The 27,977-nt window shown below is 50.8% G+C and overlaps 1 protein-coding gene across 1 annotated transcript in view; it reads right to left on the reverse strand.

The window, feature by feature from the left end:
• Positions 1-27,977, reverse strand: part of tyro3 (TYRO3 protein tyrosine kinase) — a 168,981-nt gene that overhangs the window by 62,297 nt on the left and 78,707 nt on the right. Inside the window, exons 7-9 of the mRNA XM_067991213.1 lie at positions 10,077-10,272; positions 6,965-7,107; positions 4,155-4,296 (exon numbers count right to left, since the gene is read on the reverse strand). Coding sequence (XP_067847314.1) covers positions 4,155-4,296; positions 6,965-7,107; positions 10,077-10,272 — 481 coding nt within the window. The remainder of the gene's footprint in view (positions 1-4,154; positions 4,297-6,964; positions 7,108-10,076; positions 10,273-27,977) is intronic.

Consider the following 27,977-nt stretch of genomic DNA (forward strand, 5'->3'; position numbering starts at 1 on the left):
CACACACAGAGATAGGGAGAGAGAGAGAGAAACACACAGAGATAGGGAGAGAGAGAGAAACACACAGAGATAGGGAGAGAGAGAGAAACACACAGAGATAGGGAGAGAGAAACACACACAGAGATAGGGAGAGAGAGAGAGAAACACACAGAGATAGGGAGAGAGAGAGAAACACACAGAGATAGGGAGAGAGAGAGAAACACACAGAGATAGGGAGAGAGAGAGAAACACACAGAGAGATAGGGAGAGAGAGAGAAACACACACAGAGATAGGGAGAGAGAGAGAGAAACACACAGAGATAGGGAGAGAGAGAGAGAAACACACAGAGATAGGGAGAGAGAGAGAAACACACAGAGACAGGGAGAGAGAGAGAAACACACAGAGATAGGGAGAGAGAGAGAAACACACAGAGAGATAGGGAGAGAGAGAAACACACACATAGAGATAGGGAGAGAGAGAGAAACACACAGAGATAGGGAGAGAGAGAGAGAAACACACAGAGATAGGGAGAGAGAGAGAAACACACAGAGAGATAGGGAGAGAGAGAGAAACACACACAGAGATAGGGAGAGAGAGAGAAACACACAGAGATAGGGAAAGAGAGAGAAACACACAGAGATAGGGAGAGAGAGAGAAACACACACAGAGATAGGGAGAGAGAGAGAGAAACACACAGAGATAGGGAAAGAGAGAGAAACACACAGAGATAGGGAGAGAGAGAGAAACACACACAGAGATAGGGAGAGAGAGAGAAACACACACAGAGATAGGGAGAGAGAGAGAGAAACACACAGAGATAGGGAGAGAGAGAGAGAAACACACACAGAGATAGGGAGTGAGAGAGAGAAACACACACAGAGATAGGGAGTGAGAGAGAGAAACACACACAGAGATAGGGAGAGAGAGAGAGAAACACACACAGAGATAGGGAGAGAGAGAGAAACACACACAGAGATAGGGAGAGAGAGAGAAACACAGAGATAGGGAGAGAGAGAGAGAAACACACACAGAGATAGGGAGAGAGAGAGAGAAACACACACAGAGATAGGGAGAGAGAGAGAGAAACACACAGAGATAGGGAGAGAGAGAGAAACACACACAGAGATAGGGAGAGAGAGAAAGAAACACACAGAGATAGGGAGAGAGAGAGAAACACACAGAGATAGGGAGAGAGAGAGAGAAACACACACAGAGATAGGGAGAGAGAGAAACACAGAGATAGGGAGAGAGAGAAACACACAGAGATAGGGAGAGAGAGAAACACAGAGATAGGGAGAGAGAGAGAGAAATACCAGAGAGAGAGAGAGAGAGAAACACACAGATAGGGAGGGAGAGAAACACAGAGATAGGGAGAGAGAGAAACACGCACAGAGATAGGGAGAGAGAGAAACACAGAGATAGGGAGAGAGAGAAACACAGAGAGAGAGAGAGAGAGAGAAACACACACACAAAAAGGGGGAGAGAGAAACACTCGCACAGACACACTGAGAGGCTGAGAGAGAGAGAAAGATACAGACAGAAGCAGAGAGACAAGGAAACAGAGAGCAGTGAGGGATAAGGAAAAGGAAGACAGGTGGGGAGATGTCCCATGAAATTCCTGACAAGCAGCAGGTTAAAGGGTAGATTAAAGGGTACGCAGCAATGAGCATCAGTGATAAAGTCACATTGCATGTGCAGAATATAATTTCATAAATGCCTCAAATTCCCTCCTGCTTCTATTTCAGGTGAGCTGTGAATGAGCTCAGACCACATGCAGAGCAAACACTCAGAGAAGAGTCAATGTGAGAAGCCGAGAAATGTCTATCCCCATCTCGGTGAAACGCTGCTCCTGTAGGGTTCAAGCTGAGATGTACATGCACCTCACATCTCAACAACATCCCAACCTCCCTTTTAAAAACATTGTCACCAATTTCTCTTCACAAAAAGGAGATTTTGTGCTCGCCAACCTAAAGTCAGTGCTCGGACGGAACTTCACTTTTTTCAAATCCGCATAATGTTAGCGTTGAACATTTCCATATCGGAAAACTCCCTCGACATTAGCCCAACAAAGCATTTCAGCAGGAATGCCACATTTCCATTTCTCACACGAGCTGCCCAAAGGCTTTTCGAAGCAAGATTGCAAGTTCGTGCCAAATGGTGGAGCAGGTTCCCTCTGACGGCCGGTGTCGACTGGGAACTGGGTTGAGGCTAGCCCAGATTTATTTTATAATGGATCCTTATAGTTAACAGAGAGGAGACTTTCAACATATTAGTTTGGCGGGATTCAAATCAAACTCACTCCCAGGTATCCATTATTCTATATATAAACTATCTGAACCCCTCGATTAGATTCCAGCCTGTAACTCACTCCCAGGTATCCATTATTGTATATATAAACCATCTGAACCCCTCGATTAGATTCCAGCCTGGAACTCACTCCCGGGTATCCATTATTCTATATATAAACCATCTGAACCCCTCGATTAGATTCCAGTCTGTAACTCACTCCCAGGTATCCATTATTCTATATATAAACCATCTGAACCCCTCGATTAGATTCCAGCCTGTAACTCACTCCCAGGTATCCATTATTCTATATATAAACCATCTGAACCCCTCGATTAGATTCCAGTCTGTAACTCACTCCCGGGTATCCATTATTCTATATATAAACCATCTGATCCCCTCGATTAGATTCCAGTCTGTAACTCACTCCCGGGTATCCATTATTCTATATATAAACTATCTGTTCCCCTCGATTAGATTCCAGCCTGTAACTCACTCCCGGGTATCCATTATTCTATATATAAACCATCTGAATCCCTCGATTAGATTCCAGCCTGTAACTCACTCCCAGGTATCCATTATTCTATATATAAACCATCTGATCCCCTCGATTAGATTCCAGTCTGTACCTCACATTTAGGAATATTATGACTTGGTGTTTTACAGTTATTAACACTCCAAGCTGCAATTCAGTATTTAGATTAAAATATTACTGATTATTCCACAACAAACATCACTAAACGTACGATAAATAAGAGACGTGTTCCAGTAGATAAGTGTAGCACATGGTGGAGTATTGAGCCTACAGATTAGGAAGGGCCATGTTTGATCCCCAGCATGTGCTGAGTCACCCAAAGCAGCATTATTGCGCTACATTAGCTCTGTGCTGTAGACTGGGAGGCCGGGAGGGTGGGGTGGAAATCAATCAGGCAGGGTCTGCTCCCTGTCCACTCTGCACTGCCTCCCCCCCCACCCCACTGCTGCAAAGTCTCAGTGTGCATGGACATAAAGTTAGGACCAGATTGGCAGAGCTGCGATGCATCCCATGGTGGAATAGCCTGCGCTGCTCGGCTGTGCTCACAGAGAGTGGTCACTTACATGAGGTACCACAGGGTTGTAGGCAACCATGGAACTATATCCCAACACTGCCTTCAGAAGAGGAGGGGGAGGGATAATAGAGTACAAAGCAAGGAAGTTATGCTGAACCTTAATAAATCACTGGTCAAGCCTCAGCTGGAGTATTGTGCCCAATTCTGGGCACCGCACTTTAGGCCTTAGAGAGGGTGCAAAGGAGATTTACTCGAATAATGCCAGGGATGAGGGACTTCAGTTATGTGGCGAGACAAGAGAAGCTGGGATTGTTCTCCTTAGAGCAGAGAAGGTTAAGGGGAGATTTAATAGAGGTGTTCAAAATTAGGAGAGGTTTTAATGGAGTAGATCGGGAAAAACAGGTGGGTCGGTAACCAGAGGACACAGATTTAAGATAATTGGCAAAAGAACCGGACAGGAGATGAGGAGAATTTTATTTACACAGCGAGTTGTGATGATCTGGAATGCACTGCCTGAAAGGGTGGTGGAAGCAGATTCAATAGTAACTTTCAAATGGGAACTGGATAAATACTTGAAAAGGAAAAATTTGCAGGGCTATGGGGAAAGAGCGGGGGAGTGGGACTAATTGGAGAGCTCTTTCAAAGAGCCGGTACAGGCACGATGGGTCGAATGGCCTCCTCCTGTGCTGTATGATTCTACAAGTGGGGAAGGATGAGAAACTAAACATTAATTCCTCGGTGACAACTCCTAACTGGTCTATGTTGGCTGGTTAAACATTAAGAAGTTGTAGTGTGTATCTTGCAGGCTCATCCGACCCTGAGACAGAAGACTCATTCACCTGGCTCCTGAGCTAACAGTAGCACCGGTGCACTCCATGGGCCCCTGCCCGCAGCAGTCAGCGCGCACACTCGAATTGAATGCTTCTCAGAGGGATTGAAAGGGTGTAGAACAGCACGGCTTCCCACGTCGACTGTGATCTCCTGCAAAGCAACACAAAGCCTCTCATTATTCTACGGCAAAGATGCAATCACACCCTTTGTAAACGTGCCATGAAAGGTTCGTGGGCAACTCTGACACATCTAATCTGAAATGAATTCCATGTGCAACACAGTGTACTGCTACAGTGTATAATGATAACACACGACAATGCCTCACATGACTGCCCAGCACATTTCACAGTCTCCTTGGAGACTGTATTCGTATTATTCTCAAAGCTCGGCGGCCTTTTCCCTTCTCAAAGGGTCTCTTATTTGTGGTCTGCGCTGAAATTAATTCAGCTTCTCTTTGTGTGCTCCTACCACAGGCAAATTGTTCAATCAAGGCTTGGTACTGGAGATAGAAACAGTAAGTGCTGGAAATGCATAGCATTTCTGGTCAGCATGTGTGAGAGGAAAGTTAGTTAATGTTTGGAATGGGACTTTCGATCTGAATGGTGAGAGATTAATTTAGCACCTTCAGAATCGGTGGGCTTTTATTTTACTGACTGCCTGTGGATTTCAAACACAGGTAGTTTGTTTTTTAAAATCGCAATTATTATTCAACACCGAGTGATGGGAAGATAGGTGTTAAACACAGACTGGATTGAAAAGAAGATTACTGATGGGAGGACATACATTAAATGCAGACTGGATTGGAAATGGTACAGGGTACAGATTAGTTGAAAGTGAGGATAGTTTTATGCTCAAACAAATGCACCAAGGTTTGGTTTTGTATGGATTAGATTCAGAGTTACGCTCCTTCTAAATCTGTCTGTCCTATCAAGCATCCACTGGTCAGGCATAGCACACACTGGACCACCTTTAAAACTGTCCCCTCCAGCACTTCCAGGTCAGGCTCAGCACAGAATAGATGCAGAGTGAAGCTCTGACTATACTATCTCCTCAAATCACTCCCAGATCATGTACATGTACGGATTACATGTCCTTTAATTTATCCCAGCAGCACAGCCTCCACCCCACCATCAAAAAAAAATGCCACTACCAAACGAATGAGAGGTTTTACTGACAAATCAGCCATCCTAACTATCTCTCTGAGGAGACTAGCAGTGTAGTATTATCAATGCCAAATTATGGGCAGCTTTATGTTGTCTGCCCACTCACACAAGGAACTAGATGGAGACTGTTTCAGACTCAGTCTATTACAGTCAGCTCAGAAGGGAAACTTTCATCCCCTCAGACTGCGCCAGATCTAAAGAGTAGTTTTATATCCCACTGGGAGCCAGCATCCTTGACACATTAACAGTTCCAATGAGTTGGCTCCTTCTTATAAGTGGGGGGGGGGGGGGGAAGGGGGAGGGGGAGGGGAGTCCTTTCCATGTATTATTGATCAGTCTGTGTGAGGACGAGCTTCCTGACATCAGTCTTAAACTAGCCTCTTACTTGCCTGGATCTGTGTGCCCCCCGCCACCCTGGTCCTATTCATGCCATTTACTCTGAAGTAATCTTCTGCATTTAATTTGTTCCAAACCATATCTGTAAGGACATCTCCCTTCAAGGTTAAAAAGCCCAAGTTTCTTCAATCTTTCCTCGTAAGTTGGAGCTCTGGCACTAGGGAGCAGCCTTGAGGCAATCAAAGTGTGACCTTTAACGGGAGTACGTGCTATATACGGACCTTTTAATAGATTAGTTTGGGATTGGGATTGTTCACGGTAAGTCAGATGATAGGGTTTTTCTTAGCAAGTGGATTTGGTGCGACTCTCCTTAGAGTATTGAGATAATGTGGCTCGTAGAGGTGTGGGAATAATTAAGTGGGTTGGGGAAGTGAGGGGTTGTGAGTATTGGTCAGGGAAGTACAGAGGATGTTTGGAGCTGGTTGGTAATTGGGCTGTAGTGATTATGGGGAGGGTGGTGAGATGTTGAGGGTTGGACAAAGCAGCCAGGTGCTGAATATTCGGAGAGGGGAGGGGTTTGCAGAGGTTAGGAGTATGGGTGTGTGGAGAAACTTAGTCTGATTTTGAGTTGGTGCGTGAAGAGTAAAGGCTTTGGGAAGAGAATTTTTTTTTAAAAAAGCATCTATGAGAAAGAGGCCTCCAAAAAAGAACTTTGGAGAACAGAGTTTCAGAGAAAAATAAAGACAGTGAGAAAGAAAAATGGGCAATCGTACTTTTCTCAAAAGAGACTGCAAAATAATCATAAAAGGTACGTAATGGGGTTTGGAGAAAAGACTGGGATTGGGAATAAAATCAAGAAGCAAATGGAGGGAGGTTGGAAGAGCAGGATTGGCAGAGAGAGAGAAAAACAAAGCCACAAATGGGGCAGGTATAGGAAAGTCAAAAGGCAGAAAGAAACAGGCCTTTGAAAGGACAAGGAGCCTTCAAAAAGGTGTGTGGGGAGGGGTGGGGGGGCTTGGGGAGACCCTAAATACGTTTCTGGAGAGAACTGCTCGGCTTAGACCTTCCAGGGCAATGGAACTGGGAGCTGGGCGGGCCATGTCACATGATCAGCTGCAACCAATGACGGTTAAAGGTATAATAGAGTGGGGCCACAGCACCACCTATGGTGGGTGCCCTGAAAGGCAAGTGTTGGTCATTTTGTTTACCAGGCATTGTCCGGGGGTGTGACACAGGAAGTAAGTGTGACGACAGGAAATGTGCACAGTCACAATACTTTTAATATATTATTATGGAGGGACGTATGTAGAAACCGACACCTTTTTTTTCTCCTGCCAGCTCCACTCCACTATGTATCCAAGGAGAATGCCATGTACATCCCATGCTGCCACATCGTACCACCATATCACCAATGATGATTCATTGTAGAAGTACGTCACATTCCTTGGTGGTGCACTCGGAGCTATGACAGAAACAGACCACGTGTTATTGGAGTGAGGCCACCTCCAACACTATAAGATACAACCTCCACACGTCTGGGTAACACTGCACAGCATGCCCCATTGGGCGGCCAGTTTGGTATCGGCACGAGGCTCCATTTCTTCCCCGGGGCTTTCCAGGTTCCCGTCTCTGCTGTGATTCAACACCAGCTCCTGAGAAATGGTTCCCAACCAACCCACCAACCCCAGAACTAGGCCTGACGCACACCACTACCCACTCCCCATACAGACAGTGGCATACACGTATCATGCCAATGCACCGCAGTACCCAGGTACTGACCCATGTGCATGGGCGGTATGTCCCCGTATGATCTCTGATATAGATGTGGTCCCATTTTCATGATCAGACACTAAGACCTTTTTTTTATTCGTTCATGGGATGTGGGCGTCGCTGGTGAGGCCGGCATTTATTGCCCATCCCTAATTGCCCTTGAGCCTTCTTGAACCGCTGCAGTCCATGTGGTGAAGGTGCTCTCAGGTCTTTTTGTAGCGGGATTGTATAACTGAGTGGCTTGCTAGGCCATTTCAGAATCAACCACATTGCTGTGGGACTGGAGACACATATAGGCCAGACCGGGTAAGGACAGCAGGTTTCCTTCCCTAAAGGGCATTAGTGAACCAGATGGGTTTCTATGACAATCCGGTAGTTTCCTGGCCACCATTACTGATACTAGTATTTTATTCCAGATTTTATTTAATTAACTGAATTTAAATTCCCCAGCTGCCGTGGCGGGATTTGAACTCGTCTCTAGATTACTAGTCCAGGCCTCTGGATTACTAGTCCAGTAACATAACCACTACCATACCCTTACCGTACCTGTATGGTGCCACAACTCCAATACTGGCATAGCTCTGATGCCATAGCTATGACACTGGCAGTGGTACAGCTATAATGACGTACCCTAACTCTGGGATCTGACCATCACTTTTGTACATGAAGACATCACAAAAATATTCCACTTTATTGGATTCGCCCAAGGTTTATCCCCATTTTCTTTCCATAACTCCTTTCCCATAATTAATCTTCTATGGTGCTGAGACCATGCCGTCACGATACAGACCATGTGCTTCCAGTGCTCTTGACCACACTGTGAATAACACTCCATGCAATCCAGCATCTCTGTCCATTCCCAGAGTCAGGACACTGACAGCATGGATTCTAATCCCTGTCCATTCCCAGAGTCAGGACACTGACAGCATGGATTCTAATCCCTGTCCATTCCCAGAGTCAGGACACTGACAGCATGGATTCTAATCCCTGTCCATTCCCAGAGTCAGGACACTGACAGCATGGATTCTAATCCCTGTCCATTCCCAGAGTCAGGACACTGACAGCATAGATTCTATTCCCTGTCCGTTCCCAGATATGGGATACACACTCCACTGGTTCAACCCTCAGTCCATTTCCAGTCTCAGGATTGAAATTCCATAGTTTCCACCCCTGGGACTCCATGGGTTTTATCCCCATAACTATTCCTGGAGTCAGGATGCAGAGTGTATAGTTTCCAGTTGTACTGACGATTCCCACAGTTAGGATACATACTTTGTGGCTTCCGTTGTCTGTCATTTCCAGAGCATTCTGGCAAGTTATCCATGGGATTAGCTGGATGTTCAGTTTCTCTGCTGTGATACTTCCCATTATTCCCCTACACCAGTTATCCTGAGGATAGAGGTGACTGAGTAAAGTGTTGCGAGATGGATTCCTAACCCCGAAAATTATCCGAGTTCTCAAGAGCCTCCAGGAGAATGGCTTCAGACATTGCAATAGCACAAGATGCATAAACTATACCCATAGGAACAGGAGTAGGCCATTCAGCCCCTCGAGCCTGTTCCGCCAATCAATTAGATCATGGCTGATCTGTATCCCAACTCCATCCACCCGCCTTGGTTCCACAACCCTTAATATCCTCACCAGACAAAAATCTATAACCTGCTAAACCTGCCCCAATAATTCCCCCCAACCTCCCAGATGGACAGACCCAGGTGCTCCAATTGCCTCATTCCTGCTGTCTGTAAGTGATACTGCAGCACGAGAACAGTATAGATTTACTAACAGGTTCGAGTTCCAACAAATAGAAGTTTTCAGACCAATAGATTATTGCAATGGAACAATATAGTGAGAACAAGCCAACATGCCTGGAAAGGGTCATTTGGGCACAATTGTCAACGATGACCCTACTTCCAACTCATTGGAATAGATATTGACTTTGTGTGATAGTGTAAGACAGGTGATAGCAAGTCGGCAGCCCATTTTACACTATCGTAAGAAGTCGAGATCTACCCCAACATATTTACCAGATAGCTGTCAATCGTGGCTCAGTGGGTCGCCTCTGAGTCAGAAGGTCGTGGGTTCAAGTCCCACTCCAGAGACTCGAGCACCAAATCTAGGCTGACACTCCCAGTGCAGTACTAAGGGAGTGCTGCACAGTCGGAGGTGCTGTTTTTCGGATGGGACGTTAAACCGAGGCCCCGTCTGCCCTCTCAGGTGGACATAAACGATCCCATGGTACTATTTCGAAGAAGAGCAGGGGAGTGCTCCTCGGTGTCCTGGCCAATGTTTATTCCTCAACCAACATCACTAAAACAGATTATCTGATCATTACACATTGCTGTTTGTGGGAGCTTGCTGTGTACAAATTGGCTGCCCCGTTTCCTACATTACAACAGTGACTACACTTCAAAAGTACTTCATTGGCTGTAAAGCTCTTTGGGACGTCCTGAGGTTGTGAAAGGTGCTATATAAATGCAAGTTCTTTCTTTAATAATATAACCATTGGGAGGATATTGCACACACACACACAAGGGACTCACTGGTTCAACTCAACTAATGAAGCAGCTTCAACTAACAGCGCAATGAGCTCAGGTTGGAGAGGCTGCATGCCCAGATGAGCCGTCGTTTTCTATCATTACACGTGATGGTGGATCACTTCACCTGCTTCAGGTGTCTGAAAGTATGTCCACTCAGTGAACTCCGAACGGCCGACCTCGTTACTGCATCTGAGCCGAACACCGCAGGAAGTGAACGGACTCAGTCCTCTGATCGTGTGGCTGTACGGCGGGACAGGAAAAGTCTCCTCAAAGGATACACTGGCATTGGAACCAGTGCCGACTTTGGTGGGAACATCAACCTAGAAAGAGAGAGAGAGAGAGAGAGAACACACAATCTGTTAAATTACAGTCAAATGACAGAATATTCACAGCCAGCATATACTAAAAGGAACAGGAGGCGCCTTGTACATTTAGATGTGTGCACACAGGCAAAGTTAAAGGTTTATGTTTACTGTGAAATCTCCCAATCCCATCCTCTCCTGCCCTACATTTGTAAACCACTGAACATCCAACAGAAACCATGGCAACACCCTGATATCCAAGCCAATCTATGAAGAAACACTGAGTAGTCACCCATCTCCACACTACTATTTTGAGCAGAAAGTGCTCAGATTTGCACCTTGACTCATCTGTGGTATATGACTGCTGTAGTTCATTATCATCACTGTGCTACACTCCAGTACCCCCTCCTCCATCACCCACACTGTCCTGATCTTCAGTACCTGCTCCTCCATCACCCACACTGTCCCGATCATCAGTACCCCCTCCTCCATCACCCACACTGTCCTGATCGTCAGTACCCCCTCCTCCATCACCCACACTGTCCTGATCTTCAGTACCCCCTCCTCCATCACGCACACTGTCCTGATCGTCAGTACCCCCTCCTCCATCACCCACACTGTCCTGATCTTCAGTACCTGCTCCTCCATCACCCACACTGTCCCGATCTTCAGTACCCCCTCCTCCATCACCCACACTGTCCTGATCGTCAGTACCCCCTCCTCCATCACCCACACTGTCCTGATCTTCAGTACCCCCTCCTCCATCACCCACACTGTCCTGATCTTCAGTACCTGCTCCTCCATCACCCACACTGTCCTGATCTTCAGTACCCCCTCCTCCATCACCCACACTGTCCTGATCTTCAGTACCCCCTCCTCCATCACCCACACTGTCCCGATCTTCAGTACCCCCTCCTCCATCACCCACACTGTCCTGATCTTCAGTACCTGCTCCTCCATCACCCACACTGTCCTGATCTTCAGTACCCCCTCCTCCATCACCCACACTGTCCTGATCTTCAGTACCCCCTCCTCCATCACCCACACTGTCCTGATCTTCAGTACCCCCTCCTCCATCACCCACACTGTCCTGATCTTCAGTACCTGCTCCTCCATCACCCACACTGTCCCGATCTTCAGTACCCCCTCCTCCATCATCCACACTGTCCCGATCTTCAGTACCCCCTCCTCCATCACCCACACTGTCCTGATCGTCAGTACCCCCTCCTCCATCACCCACACTGTCCCGATCGTCAGTACCCCCTCCTCCATCACCCACACTGTCCCGATCGTCAGTACCCCCTCCTCCATCACCCACACTGTCCCGATCGTCAGTACCCCCTCCTCCATCACCCACACTGTCCTGATCTTCAGTACCTGCTCCTCCATCACCCACACTGTCCTGATCGTCAGTACCCCCTCCTCCATCACCCACACTGTCCTGATCTTCAGTACCCCCTCCTCCATCACCCACACTGTCCTGATCTTCAGTACCCCCTCCTCCATCACCCACACTGTCCTGATCTTCAGTACCCCCTCCTCCATCACCCACACTGTCCTGATCTTCAGTACCCCCTCCTCCATCACCCACACTGTCCTGATCGTCAGTACCCCCTCCTCCATCACCCACACTGTCCTGATCTTCAGTACCCCCTCCTCCATCACCCACACTGTCCTGATCTTCAGTACCCCCTCCTCCATCACCCACACTGTCCTGATCTTCAGTACCCCCTCCTCCATCACCCACACTGTCCTGATCGTCAGTACCCCCTCCTCCATCACCCACACTGTCCCGATCGTCAGTACCCCCTCCTCCATCACCCACACTGTCCCGATCTTCAGTACCCCCTCCTCCATCACCCACACTGTCCTGATCTTCAGTACCTGCTCCTCCATCACCCACACTGTCCTGATCTTCAGTACCTGCTCCTCCATCACCCACACTGTCCTGATCTTCAGTACCTGCTCCTCCATCACCCACACTGTCCTGATCTTCAGTACCTGCTCCTCCATCACCCACACTGTCCTGATCGTCAGTACCCCCTCCTCCATCACCCACACTGTCCCGATCTTCAGTACCCCCTCCTCCATCACCCACACTGTCCTGATCTTCAGTACCTGCTCCTCCATCACCCACACTGTCCTGATCTTCAGTACCCCCTCCTCCATCACCCACACTGTCCTGATCTTCAGTACCCCCTCCTCCATCACCCACACTGTCCCGATCTTCAGTACCCCCTCCTCCATCACCCACACTGTCCTGATCTTCAGTACCTGCTCCTCCATCACCCACACTGTCCTGATCTTCAGTACCTGCTCCTCCATCACCCACACTGTCCCGATCTTCAGTACCCCCTCCTCCATCACACACACTGTCCCGATCTTCAGTACCCCCTCCTCCATCACCCACACTGTCCTGATCTTCAGTACCTGCTCCTCCATCACCCACACTGTCCTGATCTTCAGTACCTGCTCCTCCATCACCCACACTGTCCTGATCTTCAGTACCTGCTCCTCCATCACCCACACTGTCCTGATCTTCAGTACCCCCTCCTCCATCACCCACACTGTCCCGATCTTCAGTACCCCCTCCTCCATCACCCACACTGTCCTGATCTTCAGTACCTGCTCCTCCATCACCCACACTGTCCCGATCTTCAGTACCCCCTCCCCCATCACCCACACTGTCCTGATCTTCAGTACCCCCTCTTCCATCACCCACACTGTCCTGATCTTCAGTACCCCCTCCTCCATCACCCACACTGTCCTGATCTACAGTACCCCCTCCTCCATCACCCACACTGTCCTGATCTTCAGTACCCCCTCCTCCATCACCCACACTGTCCTGATCTTCAGTACCTGCTCCTCCATCACCCACACTGTCCTGATCTTCAGTACCCCCTCCTCCATCACCCACACTGTCCCGATCGTCAGTACCTGCTCCTCCATCACCCACACTGTCCCGATCTTCAGTACCCCCTCCTCCATCACCCACACTGTCCTGATCTTCAGTACCTGCTCCTCCATCACCCACACTGTCCCGATCTTCAGTACCCCCTCCTCCATCACCCACACTGTCCCGATCTTCAGTACCCCCTCCTCCATCACCCACACTGTCCTGATCTTCAGTACCCCCTCCTCCATCACCCACACTGTCCTGATCTTCAGTACCCCCTCCTCCATCACCCACACTGTCCTGATCTTCAGTACCCCCTCCTCCATCACCCACACTGTCCTGATCTTCAGTACCCCCTCCTCCATCACCCACACTGTCCTGATCGTCAGTACCCCCTCCTCCATCACCCACACTGTCCTGATCGTCAGTACCCCCTCCTCCATCACCCACACTGTCCTGATCGTCAGTACCCCCTCCTCCATCACCCACACTGTCCCGATCGTCAGTACCCCCTCCTCCATCACCCACACTGTCCCGATCGTCAGTACCCCCTCCTCCATCACCCACAATGTCCTGATCTTCAGTACCCCCTCCTCCATCACCCACACTGTCCTGATCTTCAGTACCCCCTCCTCCATCACCCACACTGTCCTGATCTTCAGTACCTGCTCCTCCATCACCCACACTGTCCTGATCTTCAGTACCTGCTCCTCCATCACCCACACTGTCCTGATCTTCAGTACCCCCTCCTCCATCACCCACACTGTCCTGATCTTCAGTACCCCCTCCTCCATCACCCACACTGTCCTGATCTTCAGTACCTGCTCCTCCATCACCCACACTGTCCTGATCTTCAGTACCTGCTCCTCCATCACCCACACTGTCCTGATCTTCAGTACCCCCTCCTCCATCACCCACACTGTCCTGATCTTCAGTACCCCCTCCTCCATCACCCACACTGTCCTGATCTTCAGTACCTGCTCCTCCATCACCCACACTGTCCTGATCTTCAGTACCCCCTCCTCCATCACCCACACTGTCCTGATCTTCAGTACCTGCTCCTCCATCACCCACACTGTCCTGATCTTCAGTACCTGCTCCTCCATCACCCACACTGTCCCGATCGTCAGTACCCCCTCCTCCATCACCCACACTGTCCTGATCTTCAGTACCTGCTCCTCCATCACCCACACTGTCCTGATCTTCAGTACCTGCTCCTCCATCACCCACACTGTCCTGATCTTCAGTACCTGCTCCTCCATCACCCACACTGTCCCGATCTTCAGTACCTGCTCCTCCATCACCCACACTGTCCTGATCTTCAGTACCTGCTCCTCCATCACCCACACTGTCCCGATCGTCAGTACCCCCTCCTCCATCACCCACACTGTCCTGATCTTCAGTACCTGCTCCTCCATCACCCACACTGTCCTGATCTTCAGTACCTGCTCCTCCATCACCCACACTGTCCCGATCATCAGTACCTGCTCCTCCACCACCCACACTGTCCTGATCTTCAGTACCCCCTCCTCCATCACGCACACTGTCCTGATCTTCAGTACCAGCTCCTCCATCACCCACACTGTCCCGATCGTCAGTACCCCCTCCTCCATCACCCACACTGTCCTGATCTTCAGTACCTGCTCCTCCATCACCCACACTGTCCTGATCTTCAGTACCTGCTCCTCCATCACCCACACTGTCCTGATCTTCAGTACCTGCTCCTCCATCACCCACACTGTCCTGATCTTCAGTACCTGCTCCTCCATCACCCACACTGTCCTGATCTTCAGTACCCCCTCCTCCATCACCCACACTGTCCCGATCTTCAGTACCTGCTCCTCCATCACCCACACTGTCCTGATCTTCAGTACCTGCTCCTCCATCACCCACAATGTCCTGATCTTCAGTACCCCCTCCTCCATCACCCACACTGTCCCGATCTTCAGTACCTGCTCCTCCATCACCCACACTGTCCCGATCTTCAGTACCCCCTCCTCCATCACCCACACTGTCCCGATCTTCAGTACCCCCTCCTCCATCACCCACACTGTCCCGATCGTCAGTACCTGCTCCTCCATCACCCACAGTGTCCTGATCTTCAGTACCTGCTCCTCCATCAACCACACTGTCCTGATCTTCAGTACCCCCTCCTCCATCACCCACACTGTCCTGATCTTCAGTACCTGCTCCTCCATCACCCACACTGTCCTGATCTTCAGTACCTGCTCCTCCATCACCCACACTGTCCTGATCTTCAGTACCTGCTCCTCCATCACCCACACTGTCCTGATCTTCAGTACCTGCTCCTCCATCACCCACAATGTCCTGATCTTCAGTACCCCCTCCTCCATCACCCACACTGTCCCGATCTTCAGTACCTGCTCCTCCATCACCCACACTGTCCCGATCTTCAGTACCCCCTCCTCCATCACCCACACTGTCCCGATCGTCAGTACCTGCTCCTCCATCACCCACAGTGTCCTGATCTTCAGTACCTGCTCCTCCATCAACCACACTGTCCTGATCTTCAGTACCCCCTCCTCCATCACCCACACTGTCCTGATCTTCAGTACCTGCTCCTCCATCACCCACACTGTCCTGATCTTCAGTACCTGCTCCTCCATCACCCACACTGTCCCGATCGTCAGTACCCCCTCCCCCATCACCCACACTGTCCCGATCTTCAGTACCTGCTCCTCCATCACCCACAGTGTCCTGATCTTCAGTACCTGCTCCTCCATCACCCACAGTGTCCTGATCTTCAGTACCTGCTCCTCCATCACCCACACTGTCCTGATCTTCAGTACCTGCTCCTCCATCACCCACACTGTCCTGATCTTCAGTACCTGCTCCTCCATCACCCACAGTGTCCTGATCTTCAGTACCTGCTCCTCCATCACCCACACTGTCCTGATCTTCAGTACCCCCTCCTCCATCACCCACACTGTCCTGATCTTCAGTACCTGCTCCTCCATCACCCACACTGTCCCGATCGTCAGTACCCCCTCCTCCATCACCCACACTGTCCTGATCTTCAGTACCTGCTCCTCCATCACCCACACTGTCCTGATCTTCAGTACCTGCTCCTCCATCACACACACTGTCCCGATCTTCAGTACCCCCTCCTCCATCACCCACACTGTCCTGATCTTCAGTACCAGCTCCTCCATCACCCACACTGTCCTGATCTTCAGTACCTGCTCCTCCATCACCCACACTGTCCTGATCTTCAGTACCCCCTCCTCCATCACCCACACTGTCTTGATCGTCAGTACCCCCTCCTCCATCACCCACACTGTCCTGATCTTCAGTACCCCCTCCTCCATCACCCACACTGTCCTGATCTTCAGTACCTGCTCCTCCATCACGCACACTGTCCTGATCGTCAGTACCCCCTCCTCCATCACCCACACTGTCCCGATCTTCAGTACCCCCTCCTCCATCACACACACTGTCCCGATCTTCAGTACCCCCTCCTCCATCACCCACACTGTCCCGATCGTCAGTACCCCCTCCTCCATCACCCACACTGTCCTGATCTTCAGTACCTGCTCCTCCATCACCCACACTGTCCTGATCTTCAGTACCTGCTCCTCCATCACCCACACTGTCCTGATCTTCAGTACCTGCTCCTCCATCACCCACACTGTCCCGATCTTCAGTACCCCCTCCTCCATCACCCACACTGTCCTGATCTTCAGTACCCCCTCCTCCATCACCCACACTGTCCCGATCGTCAGTACCCCCTCCTCCATCACCCACACTGTCCCGATCTTCAGTACCCCCTCCTCCATCACGCACACTGTCCCGATCGTCAGTACCCCCTCCTCCATCACCCACACTGTCCCGATCTTCAGTACCCCCTCCTCCATCACGCACACTGTCCTGATCGTCAGTACCCCCTCCTCCATCACCCACACTGTCCCGATCTTCAGTACCCCCTCCTCCATCACGCACACTGTCCCGATCGTCAGTACCCCCTCCTCCATCACCCACACTGTCCCGATCGTCAGTACCCCCTCCTCCATCACCCACACTGTCCTGATCGTCAATACCCCCTCCTCCATCACCCACACTGTCCTGATCTTCAGTACCTGCTCCTCCATCACCCACACTGTCCTGATCGTCAGTACCCCCTCCTCCATCACCCACACTGTCCTGATCTTCAGTACCCCCTCCTCCATCACCTACACTGTCCCGATCTTCAGTACCAGCTCCTCCATCACCCACACTGTCCCGATCGTCAGTACCCCCTCCTCCATCACCCACACTGTCCCGATCGTCAGTACCCCCTCCTCCATCACCCACACTGTCCTGATCTTCAGTACCCCCTCCTCCATCACCTACACTGTCCCGATCTTCAGTACCCCCTCCTCCATCACCCACACTGTCCTGATCTTCAGTACCCCCTCCTCCATCACCCACACTGTCCCGATCGTCAGTACCCCCTCCTCCATCACCCACACTGTCCTGATCTTCAGTACCTGCTCCTCCATCACCCACACTGTCCCGATCGTCAGTACCCCCTCCTCCATCACCCACACTGTCCCGATCGTCAGTACCCCCTCCTCCATCACCCACACTGTCCTGATCTTCAGTACCTGCTCCTCCATCACCCACACTGTCCTGATCTTCAGTACCCCCTCCTCCATCACCCACACTGTCCTGATCTTCAGTACCTGCTCCTCCATCACCCACACTGTCCCGATCGTCAGTACCCCCTCCTCCATCACCCACACTGTCCCGATCGTCAGTACCCCCTCCTCCATCACCCACACTGTCCTGATCTTCAGTACCCCCTCCTCCATCACCCACACTGTCCCGATCTTCAGTACCCCCTCCTCCATCACGCACACTGTCCCGATCGTCAGTACCCCCTCCTCCATCACCCACACTGTCCTGATCTTCAGTACCCCCTCCTCCATCACGCACACTGTCCCGATCGTCAGTACCCCCTCCTCCATCACCCACACTGTCCTGATCTTCAGTACCCCCTCCTCCATCACCCACACTGTCCTGATCTTCAGTACCCCCTCCTCCATCACCCACACTGTCCCGATCGTCAGTACCTGCTCCTCCATCACGCACACTGTCCCGATCGTCAGTACCCCCTCCTCCATCACCCACACTGTCCCGATCGTCAGTACCCCCTCCTCCATCACCCACACTGTCCTGATCTTCAGTACCCCCTCCTCCATCACCCACACTGTCCTGATCTTCAGTACCTGCTCCTCCATCACCCACACTGTCCTGATCTTCAGTACCTGCTCCTCCATCACCCACACTGTCCTGATCTTCAGTACCCCCTCCTCCATCACCCACACTGTCCCGATCGTCAGTACCTGCTCCTCCATCACCCACACTGTCCTGATCTTCAGTACCTGCTCCTCCACCACCCACACTGTCCTGATCTTCAGTACCCCCTCCTCCACCACCCACACTGTCCTGATCTTCAGTACCCCCTCCTCCACCACCCACACTGTCCTGATCTTCAGTACCCCCTCCTCCATCACCCACACTGTCCTGATCTTCAGTACCTGCTCCTCCATCACCCACACTGTCCCGATCGTCAGTACCCCCTCCTCCACCACCCACACTGTCCCGATCGTCAGTACCCCCTCCTCCACCACCCACACTGTCCTGATCTTCAGTACCCCCTCCTCCATCACCCACACTGTCCTGATCTTCAGTACCTGCTCCTCCACCACCCACACTGTCCTGATCTTCAGTACCTGCTCCTCCATCACCCACACTGTCCCGATCGTCAGTACCCCCTCCTCCACCACCCACACTGTCCCGATCGTCAGTACCCCCTCCTCCATCACCCACACTGTCCCGATCGTCAGTACCTGCTCCTCCACCACCCACACTGTCCTGATCTTCAGTACCTGCTCCTCCATCACCCACACTGTCCCGATCTTCAGTACCCCCTCCTCCATCACCCACACTGTCCTGATCTTCAGTACCCCCTCCTCCATCACCCACACTGTCCTGATCTTCAGTACCCCCTCCTCCATCACCCACACTGTTGTGATCGTCAGTACCCCCTCCTCCATCACCCACACTGTCCCGATCGTCAGTACCCCCTCCTCCATCACCCTCACTGTTGTGATCGTCAGTACCCCCTCCTCCATCACCCACACTGTCCCGATCTTCAGTACCTGCTCCTCCATCACCCACACTGTCCTGATCTTCAGTACCTGCTCCTCCATCACCCACACTGTCCTGATCTTCAGTACCCCCTCCTCCATCACCCACACTGTCCTGATCTTCAGTACCTGCTCCTCCATCACCCACACTGTCCTGATCTTCAGTACCCCCTCCTCCATCACCCACACTGTCCTGATCTTCAGTACCCCCTCCTCCATCACCCACACTGTCCTGATCTTCAGTACCCCCTCCTCCATCACCCACACTGTCCTGATCTTCAGTACCTGCTCCTCCATCACCCACACTGTCCTGATCTTCAGTACCCCCTCCTCCATCACCCACACTGTCCTGATCTTCAGTACCCCCTCCTCCATCACCCACACTGTCCTGATCTTCAGTACCTGCTCCTCCATCACCCACACTGTCCTGATCTTCAGTACCTGCTCCTCCATCACCCACACTGTCCTGATCTTCAGTACCCCCTCCTCCATCACCCACACTGTCCTGATCTTCAGTACCTGCTCCTCCATCACCCACACTGTCCTGATCTTCAGTACCCCCTCCTCCATCACCCACACTGTCCTGATCTTCAGTACCTGCTCCTCCATCACCCACACTGTCCTGATCTTCAGTACCTGCTCCTCCATCACCCACAATGTCCTGATCTTCAGTACCTGCTCCTCCATCACCCACACTGTCCTGATCTTCAGTACCTGCTCCTCCATCACCCACACTGTCCTGATCTTCAGTACCTGCTCCTCCATCACCCACACTGTCCTGATCTTCAGTACCTGCTCCTCCATCACCCACACTGTCCTGATCTTCAGTACCCCCTCCTCCATCACCCACACTGTCCTGATCTTCAGTACCTGCTCCTCCATCACCCACACTGTCCTGATCTTCAGTACCCCCTCCTCCATCACCCACACTGTCCCAATCGTCAGTACCTGCTCCTCCATCACCCACACTGTCCCGATCTTCAGTACCTGCTCCTCCATCACGCACACTGTCCTGATCTTCAGTACCCCCTCCTCCATCACCCACACTGTCCCAATCGTCAGTACCTGCTCCTCCATCACCCACACTGTCCTGATCTTCAGTACCTGCTCCTCCATCACGCACACAGTCCTGATCTTCAGTACCCTCTCCTCCATCACCCACACTGTCCTGATCTACAGTACCAGCTCCTCCATCACCCACACTGTCCTGATCTTCAGTACCTGCTCCTCCATCACCCACACTGTCCCGATCTTCAGTACCTGCTCCTCCATCACCCACACTGTCCTGATCTTCAGTACCCCCTCCTCCATCACCCACACTGTCCTGATCTTCAGTACCCCCTCCTCCATCACCCACACTGTCCTGATCTTCAGTACCTGCTCCTCCATCACCCACACTGTCCTGATCTTCAGTACCTGCTCCTCCATCACCCACACTGTCCTGATCTTCAGTACCTGCTCCTCCATCACCCACACTGTCCTGATCTTCAGTACCTGCTCCTCCATCACCCACACAGTCCTGATCTTCAGTACCTGCTCCTCCATCACCCACACTGTCCTGATCTTCAGTACCTGCTCCTCCATCACCCACACTGTCCTGATCTTCAGTACCTGCTCCTCCATCACCCACACTGTCCTGATCTTCAGTACCCCCTCCTCCATCACCCACACTGTCCTGATCTTCAGTACCTGCTCCTCCATCACCCACACTGTCCTGATATTCAGTACCTGCTCCTCCATCACCCACACTGTCCTGATCTTCAGTACCTGCTCCTCCATCACCCACACTGTCCTGATCTTCAGTACCCCCTCCTCCATCACCCACACTGTCCCGATCTTCAGTACCTGCTCCTCCATCACCCACACTGTCCTGATCTTCAGTACCCCCTCCTCCATCACCCACACTATCCCGATCTTCAGTACCTGCTCCTCCATCACCCACACTGTCCTGATCTTCAGTACCTGCTCCTCCATCACCCACACTGTCCTGATCTTCAGTACCTGCTCCTCCATCACCCACACTGTCCTGATCTTCAGTACCCCCTCCTCCATCACCCACACTGTCCTGATCTTCAGTACCCCCTCCTCCATCACCCACACTGTCCTGATCTTCAGTACCCCCTCCTCCATCACCCACACTGTCCTGATCTTCAGTACCTGCTCCTCCATCACCCACACTGTCCTGATCTTCAGTACCTGCTCCTCCATCACCCACACTGTCCTGATCTTCAGTACCTGCTCCTCCATCACCCACACTGTCCTGATCTTCAGTACCCCCTCCTCCATCACCCACACTGTTGTGATCTTCAGTACCAGTTCTTCTCCTTTGATTACACTCCTGAGATGCTCCTCAGGACATGCTACCACGTTAAATGTGCTCTATAAATGAAACTTGTTGTTGAAAGGTACAAACCATTCTCAGTACACACATGCACAGGAACTGAAGCAAATAAACATACCAGCCTTGCAGTAGCAGATGGAAGAAGTGTGATCTTTGACTCAGTGTTTATTGTGCTCCATTAACATATCAACAAACGTCACTGAGCTCTACTTGCAACCACATGACAATGAAATTAATTTGTTCACTTTGGACTCAACATGAACTGGTCCCCAAATTTAATCTCCTGAAGAAGCCAACAGAGGGAAAATTACATCGAATGGAAGAGTTTCTTTAATCCTTTAATTGAACAAAAATATCAGACAATCATAGAATCATCGAAAGGTTACAGCACGGAAGGAGGCCATTCGGCCCATCGAGTCCGTGCCGGCTCTACGCAACAACAACCCAGCTCGTCACACTCACCCGCCCTTTCCCCGTAGCCCTGCAAATTTTTCCCTTTCAAGTACGTATCCAGTTCCCTTTCAAAGGCCATGACTGAATCTGCCTCCACCATCCCCTCAAATATTGCAATCTGGACAAGTCCACCCTGGACAGTTGCTTGCCACAGATAATATCTCCATGGTCCCACCAACACAGAATCCATTCTTTTCCACAGAGGATTTGACCAGCTCTGTGAATGTTTGGCCCTACAATCTTCAATTCTATTCCTCACCAGATATTTATCCAGCTATTTCTGAAGGAGTTGATCAACATTGGATTAATTCAGCAAGAAGCTGATCCCTTCTGGAAGTGAGAGAACACTGAGGTCATAAGCATCACAAGTGCATTGGTTTGAAGCTTCCAGTGGAGTAAATTCAATGTTCTGCAGCTCACCACTTATTGGATAATACATAAAATTTCCTCTGGGGTTTTGCCCGACTAACACTGTAGCACTGGTGGGATTTCAGAGGAACCCACGCACCAGACAAGTGCCAGGCAATGACTATCTCCAACAAGAGAGAGTCTAACCACCTCCCCTTGACATTCAACGGCATTACCATTGCCGAATCCCCCATAATCAACATCCGGGGGGTCACCATTGACCAGAAACTTAACTGGACCAGCCACATAAATACTGTGGCTACAAGAGCAGGTCAGAGGCTGGGTATTCTGTGGCGAGTGACTCACCTCCTGACTCCCCAAAGCCTTTCCACCATCTACAAGGCACAAGTCAGGAGTGTGATGAATACTCTCCACTTGCTTGGATGAGTGCAGCTCCAACAACACTCAAGAAGCTCGACACCATCCAGGACAAAGCAGCTCGCTTGATTGGTACCCCATCCACCACCCTAAACATTCACTCCCTTCACCACCGGCACACAGTGGCTGCAGTGTGTACCATCCACAGGATGCACTGCAGCAACTCGCCAAGGCTTCTTCGACAGCACCTCCCAAACCCGCGACCTCTACCACCTAGAAGGACAAGGGCAGCAGGCACATGGGAACAACACCACCTGCACGTTCCCCTCCAAGTCACACACCATCCCGACTTGGAAATATATCGCCGTTCCTTCATCGTCGCTGGGTCAAAATCCTGGAACTCCCTTCCTAACAGCACTGTGGGAGAACCTTCACCACACGGACTGCAGCGGTTCAAGAAGGCGGCTCACCACCACCTTCTCAAGGGCAGTTAGGGATGGGCAATAAATGCTGGTCTTGCCAGTGACGCCCACATCCCATGAACGAATAAAAAAAAATCGACTGGCAGAATTTCAGAGCAACCCACTGTAACACTGGCGCGATTTCAGAGGAACCCACTGTAACACTGGCGCGATTTCAGAGGAACCCACTGTAACACTGGCGGGATTTCAGAGCAACCCACTGTAACACTGGCGGGATTTCAGAGCAACCCACTGTAACACTGGCGCGATTTCAGCGGAACCCACTGTAACACTGGTGGGATTTCAGAGGAACCCACTGTAATACTGGTGGGATTTCAGAGGAACCCACTGTAACACTGGCGCGATTTCAGAGGAACCCACTGTAACACTGGCGCGATTTCAGAGGAACCCACTGTAACACTGGCGCGATTTCAGAGGAACCCACTGTCACACTGGCGCGATTTCAGAGGAACCCACTGTAACACTGGCGCGATTTCAGAGGAACCCACTGTAACACTGGCACGATTTCAGAGGAACCCACTGTAACACTGGCGAGATTTCAGAGGAATCCACTGTAACACTGGCGAGATTTCAGAGGAATCCACTGTAACACTGGCGCGATTTCAGAGGAACCCACTGTAACACTGGCGCGATTTCAGAGGAACCCACTGTAACACTGGCACGATTTCAGAGGAACCCACTGTAACACTGGCGCGATTTCAGAGGAACCCACTGTAACACTGGCACGATTTCAGAGGAACCCACTGTAACACTGGCGAGATTTCAGAGGAATCCACTGTAACACTGGCGAGATTTCAGAGGAACCCACTGTAACACTGGTGGGATTTCAGAGGAACCCGCTGTAACACTGGCGCGATTTCAGAGGAACCCACTGTAACACTGGCGCGATTTCAGAGGAACCCACTGTAACACTGGCGCGATTTCAGAGGAACCCACTGTAACACTGGTGGGATTTCAGAGGAACCCACTGTAACACTGGTGGGATTTCAGAGGAACCCACTGTAACACTGGCGAGATTTCAGAGGAACCCACTGTCACACTGGTGGGATTTCAGAGGAACCCACTGTCACACTGGAGGGATTTCAGAGGAACCCACTGTAACACTGGCGAGATTTCAGAGGAACCCACTGTAACACTGGCGAGATTTCAGAGGAACCCACTGTAACACTGGCGAGATTTCAGAGGAACCCACTGTAACACTGGTGGGATTTCAGAGGAACCCACTGTCACACTGGTGGGATTTCAGAGGAACCCACTGTCACACTGGTGGGATTTCAGAGGAACCCACTGTAAGAATATTGGAAATAGGGAAAAATTGACAGCTTTTTCTTAATGCTACTAACCATCATGCTCTCCATCATCCGATAACGATGGCCTTGTCAATCCGAGGAGATCATTTGGGATATATATATATAAAATTTTGTGCTGCGTATTTTGCTGCATTGTCAACTGTTAACCTCTGACTAGTGACTGACCCGTGTCACCCTCCTTGCTACACAAGGCAGCTACCTGATAAAAGAGGAACAATGGCCCAAAAAGCAGAACAATAATCCAAAGACAGCAACAAAACCAGGATCATGAGACAATGCGGTCAAGCTGGCCACCTGAAAAAACTACCTTGTGATTAAATGAGTAATGTTAAAACAAACTGACCACCTTGAATTCTTTGAAAAACAACTTTGTTAATCTATAAGGGTCTGATGAATGTTGTTCCATTGTTGGTGTGAATTTTCTGCCAGTGGGGAGATAAAAACCCAATGTCTTTTGAGCTCAGGGCATAGGAATCAGTGATGGCCATCAACTGTCGAAAGAATACTTAGCTGTCTGAAGACAACACCGCAGTCAGAAGAACGCCTGATTATCACTGTCAGAAAACACTGGCAGGACTTCAGAGGAACCCACTGGAACACGGGAGGGACCTGCTTCCACTGGGTTCCTGCCACTTCCAGCATTTTCTGGTCAGCCTAGTAAAGGACAAAAGGCTCTGCCCGTCCCTCTCAAGATCAGGGGCTAGCCCTGGGGCTGGAGCTGGGGGGCAGGGACTCCTGATGCCAGTAATTCCCACTTCCCTGACTCCCTGGACTTGAAGGCTGGAATGGTCTGAGCTGAGGTGTGGTGAGCGGCCTGAACCCCCAGAGATAAGGGGAAAAAGATAATGGGAATCAAGCCCCCTTCCACAAGGAGCCGAAGGGGAGAGGGCTGGACTCTCGGGTGTGGGACTTCCGAATCACCCGGGGCAGGCAGAGACACACCTGTAGTGGTACGTGTGCCAGCTGGCCCCGGGCAATATCGGTGCCCTCCCACTGACCCTGCCATCTCTAGCAGGGAATTTCCCACATTATAACAGTGACGACACTTCAAAAGTACTGCACTGGCTATAAAGTGCTATGCGACGTCCTGAGGTTGTGAAAGGCGCTATATAAATGCAAGTCTTTCTGCCTATACTAACCCTGCCAGCAACTTTAAAATCCACCTCCCCTCAATTTTATTGCAGCCACCCATTCACTTTCAACTGACAGTCCTGTTTTTGAACTGGGTGTCTATAAACTTCTAAAATGTAAACTGGACATCTTAGCAAGGAGAGGCAATCTTATTCAGGGTCATTGCGTGCACGCACAGGCTGGTATTGGCAACGTGGCCGATGCAAATGTATGAAGCAATGGTGTGATGACGTCAGGAAAAGTTTTTTTTTTATTCGTTCACGGGATGTGGGCGTCGCTGGCAAGGCCGGCATTTATTGCCCATCCCTAATTGCCCTCGAGAAGGTGGTGGTGAGCCGCCTTCTTGAACCGCTGCAGTCCGTGTGGTGACGGTTCTCCCACAGTGCTGTTAGGAAGGGAGTTCCAGGATTTTGACCCAGCGACAATGAAGGAACAGCGATATATGTCCAAGTCGTGATGGTGTGTGACTTGGAGGGGAACGTGCAGGTGGTGTTGTTCCCATGCGCCTGCTGCTCTTGTCCTTCTAGGTGGTAGAGGTCGCGGGTTTGGGAGGTGCTGTCGAAGAAGCCTTGGCGAGTTGCTGCAGTGCATCCTGTGGATGGTACACACTGCAGCCACAGTGCGCCGGTGGTGAAGGGAGTGAATGTTTAGGGTGGTGGATGGGGTGCCAATCAAGCGGGCTGCTTTATCTTGGATGGTGTCGAGCTTCTTGAGTGTTGTTGGAGCTGCACTCATCCAGGCAAGTGGAGAGTATTCCATCACACTCCTGACTTGTGCCTTGTAGATGGTGGAATTGCTTTGGGGAGTCAGGAGGTGAGTCACTCGCCGCAGAATACCCAGCCTCTGACCTGCTCTCGTAGCCACGGTATTTATATGGCTGGTCCAGTTAAGTTTCTGGTCAATGGTGACCCCCAGGATGTTGATGGTGGGGGATTCGGCGATGGTAATGCCGTTGAATGTCAAGGGGAGGTGGTTAGACTCTCTCTTGTTGGAGATGGTCATTGCCTGGCACTTATCTGACGCGAATGTTACTTGCCACTTATGAGCCCAAGCCTGGATGTTGTCCAGGTCTTGCTGCATGCAGGCTCGGACTGCTTCATTATCTGAGGGGTTGCGAATGGAACTGAACACTGTGCAGTCATCAGCGAACATCCCCATTTCTGACCTTATGATGGAGGGAAGGTCATTGATGAAGCAGCTGAAGATGGTTGGGCCCAGGACACTGCCCTGAGGAACTCCTGCAGCAATGCCCTGGGGCTGAGATGATTGGCCTCCAACAACCACTACCATCTTCCTTTGTGCTAGGTATGACTCCAGCCACTGGAGAGTTTTCCCCCTGATTCCCATTGACTTCAATTTTACTAGGGCTCCTTGGTGCCACACTCGGTCAAATGCTGCCTTGATGTCAAGGGCAGTCACTCTCACCTCACCTCTGGAATTCAGCTCTTTTGTCCATGTTTGGACCAAGGCTGTAATGAGGTCTGGAGCCGAGTGGTCCTGGCGGAACCCAAACTGAGCATCGGTGAGCAGGTTATTGGTGAGTAAGTGCCGCTTGATAGCACTGTCGACGACACCTTCCATCACTTTGCTGATGATTGAGAGTAGACTAATGGGGCGGTAATTGGCCGGATTGGATTTGTGATGGCACAGTTCAGAAAGGCTGCACGATTATGGGATGACTTTGTATTGCCAGTGCCAATAAACACACATTAACTGGCCCCAGGAAGACGAGCAGGATCTGGGAAGTTAAAAATGGGCCTACTGGTCCATCCAAGTGTTTCACGTCCAGGAGGAACTGAATAACCAGTGAGCAAAACACTGAGCAACAAGAGTGTGGAACAGTGTCTGGCTACAACTTGCATTTGCAGAGCACCTTAAACACAGTGTCAGCTGTGGCTCAGTGGGTCGCACTCCTGCCTCTGAGTCAGAAGACTGAGTTGAAGTCCCACTCCAGAGACTTGAGCCCATAATCCACGCTGACACTCCAGTACAGTACCACAGCCATGCCCTCTGCCTCCATGTGTAGATCTCCTTTTTGGTCCCTAATCGGCCCCAGCCCTCCTCTAACTGCCCCCTTACTATTTATATGCCTATAGAAGATTTTTGGATTTCATTTTATGTTAGCTGCCTGTCTATTCTCATACTTATTTCCTTTTTCACTTCTCCTCTATACATTTTATATTCAGCCCGGTTCTCACTTGTATTATCAACCTGACATCTATCATACGCCCC

Source organism: Heptranchias perlo, chromosome 10, assembly GCF_035084215.1.
Source record: "Heptranchias perlo isolate sHepPer1 chromosome 10, sHepPer1.hap1, whole genome shotgun sequence".
Taxonomy (NCBI): domain Eukaryota; kingdom Metazoa; phylum Chordata; class Chondrichthyes; order Hexanchiformes; family Hexanchidae; genus Heptranchias; species Heptranchias perlo.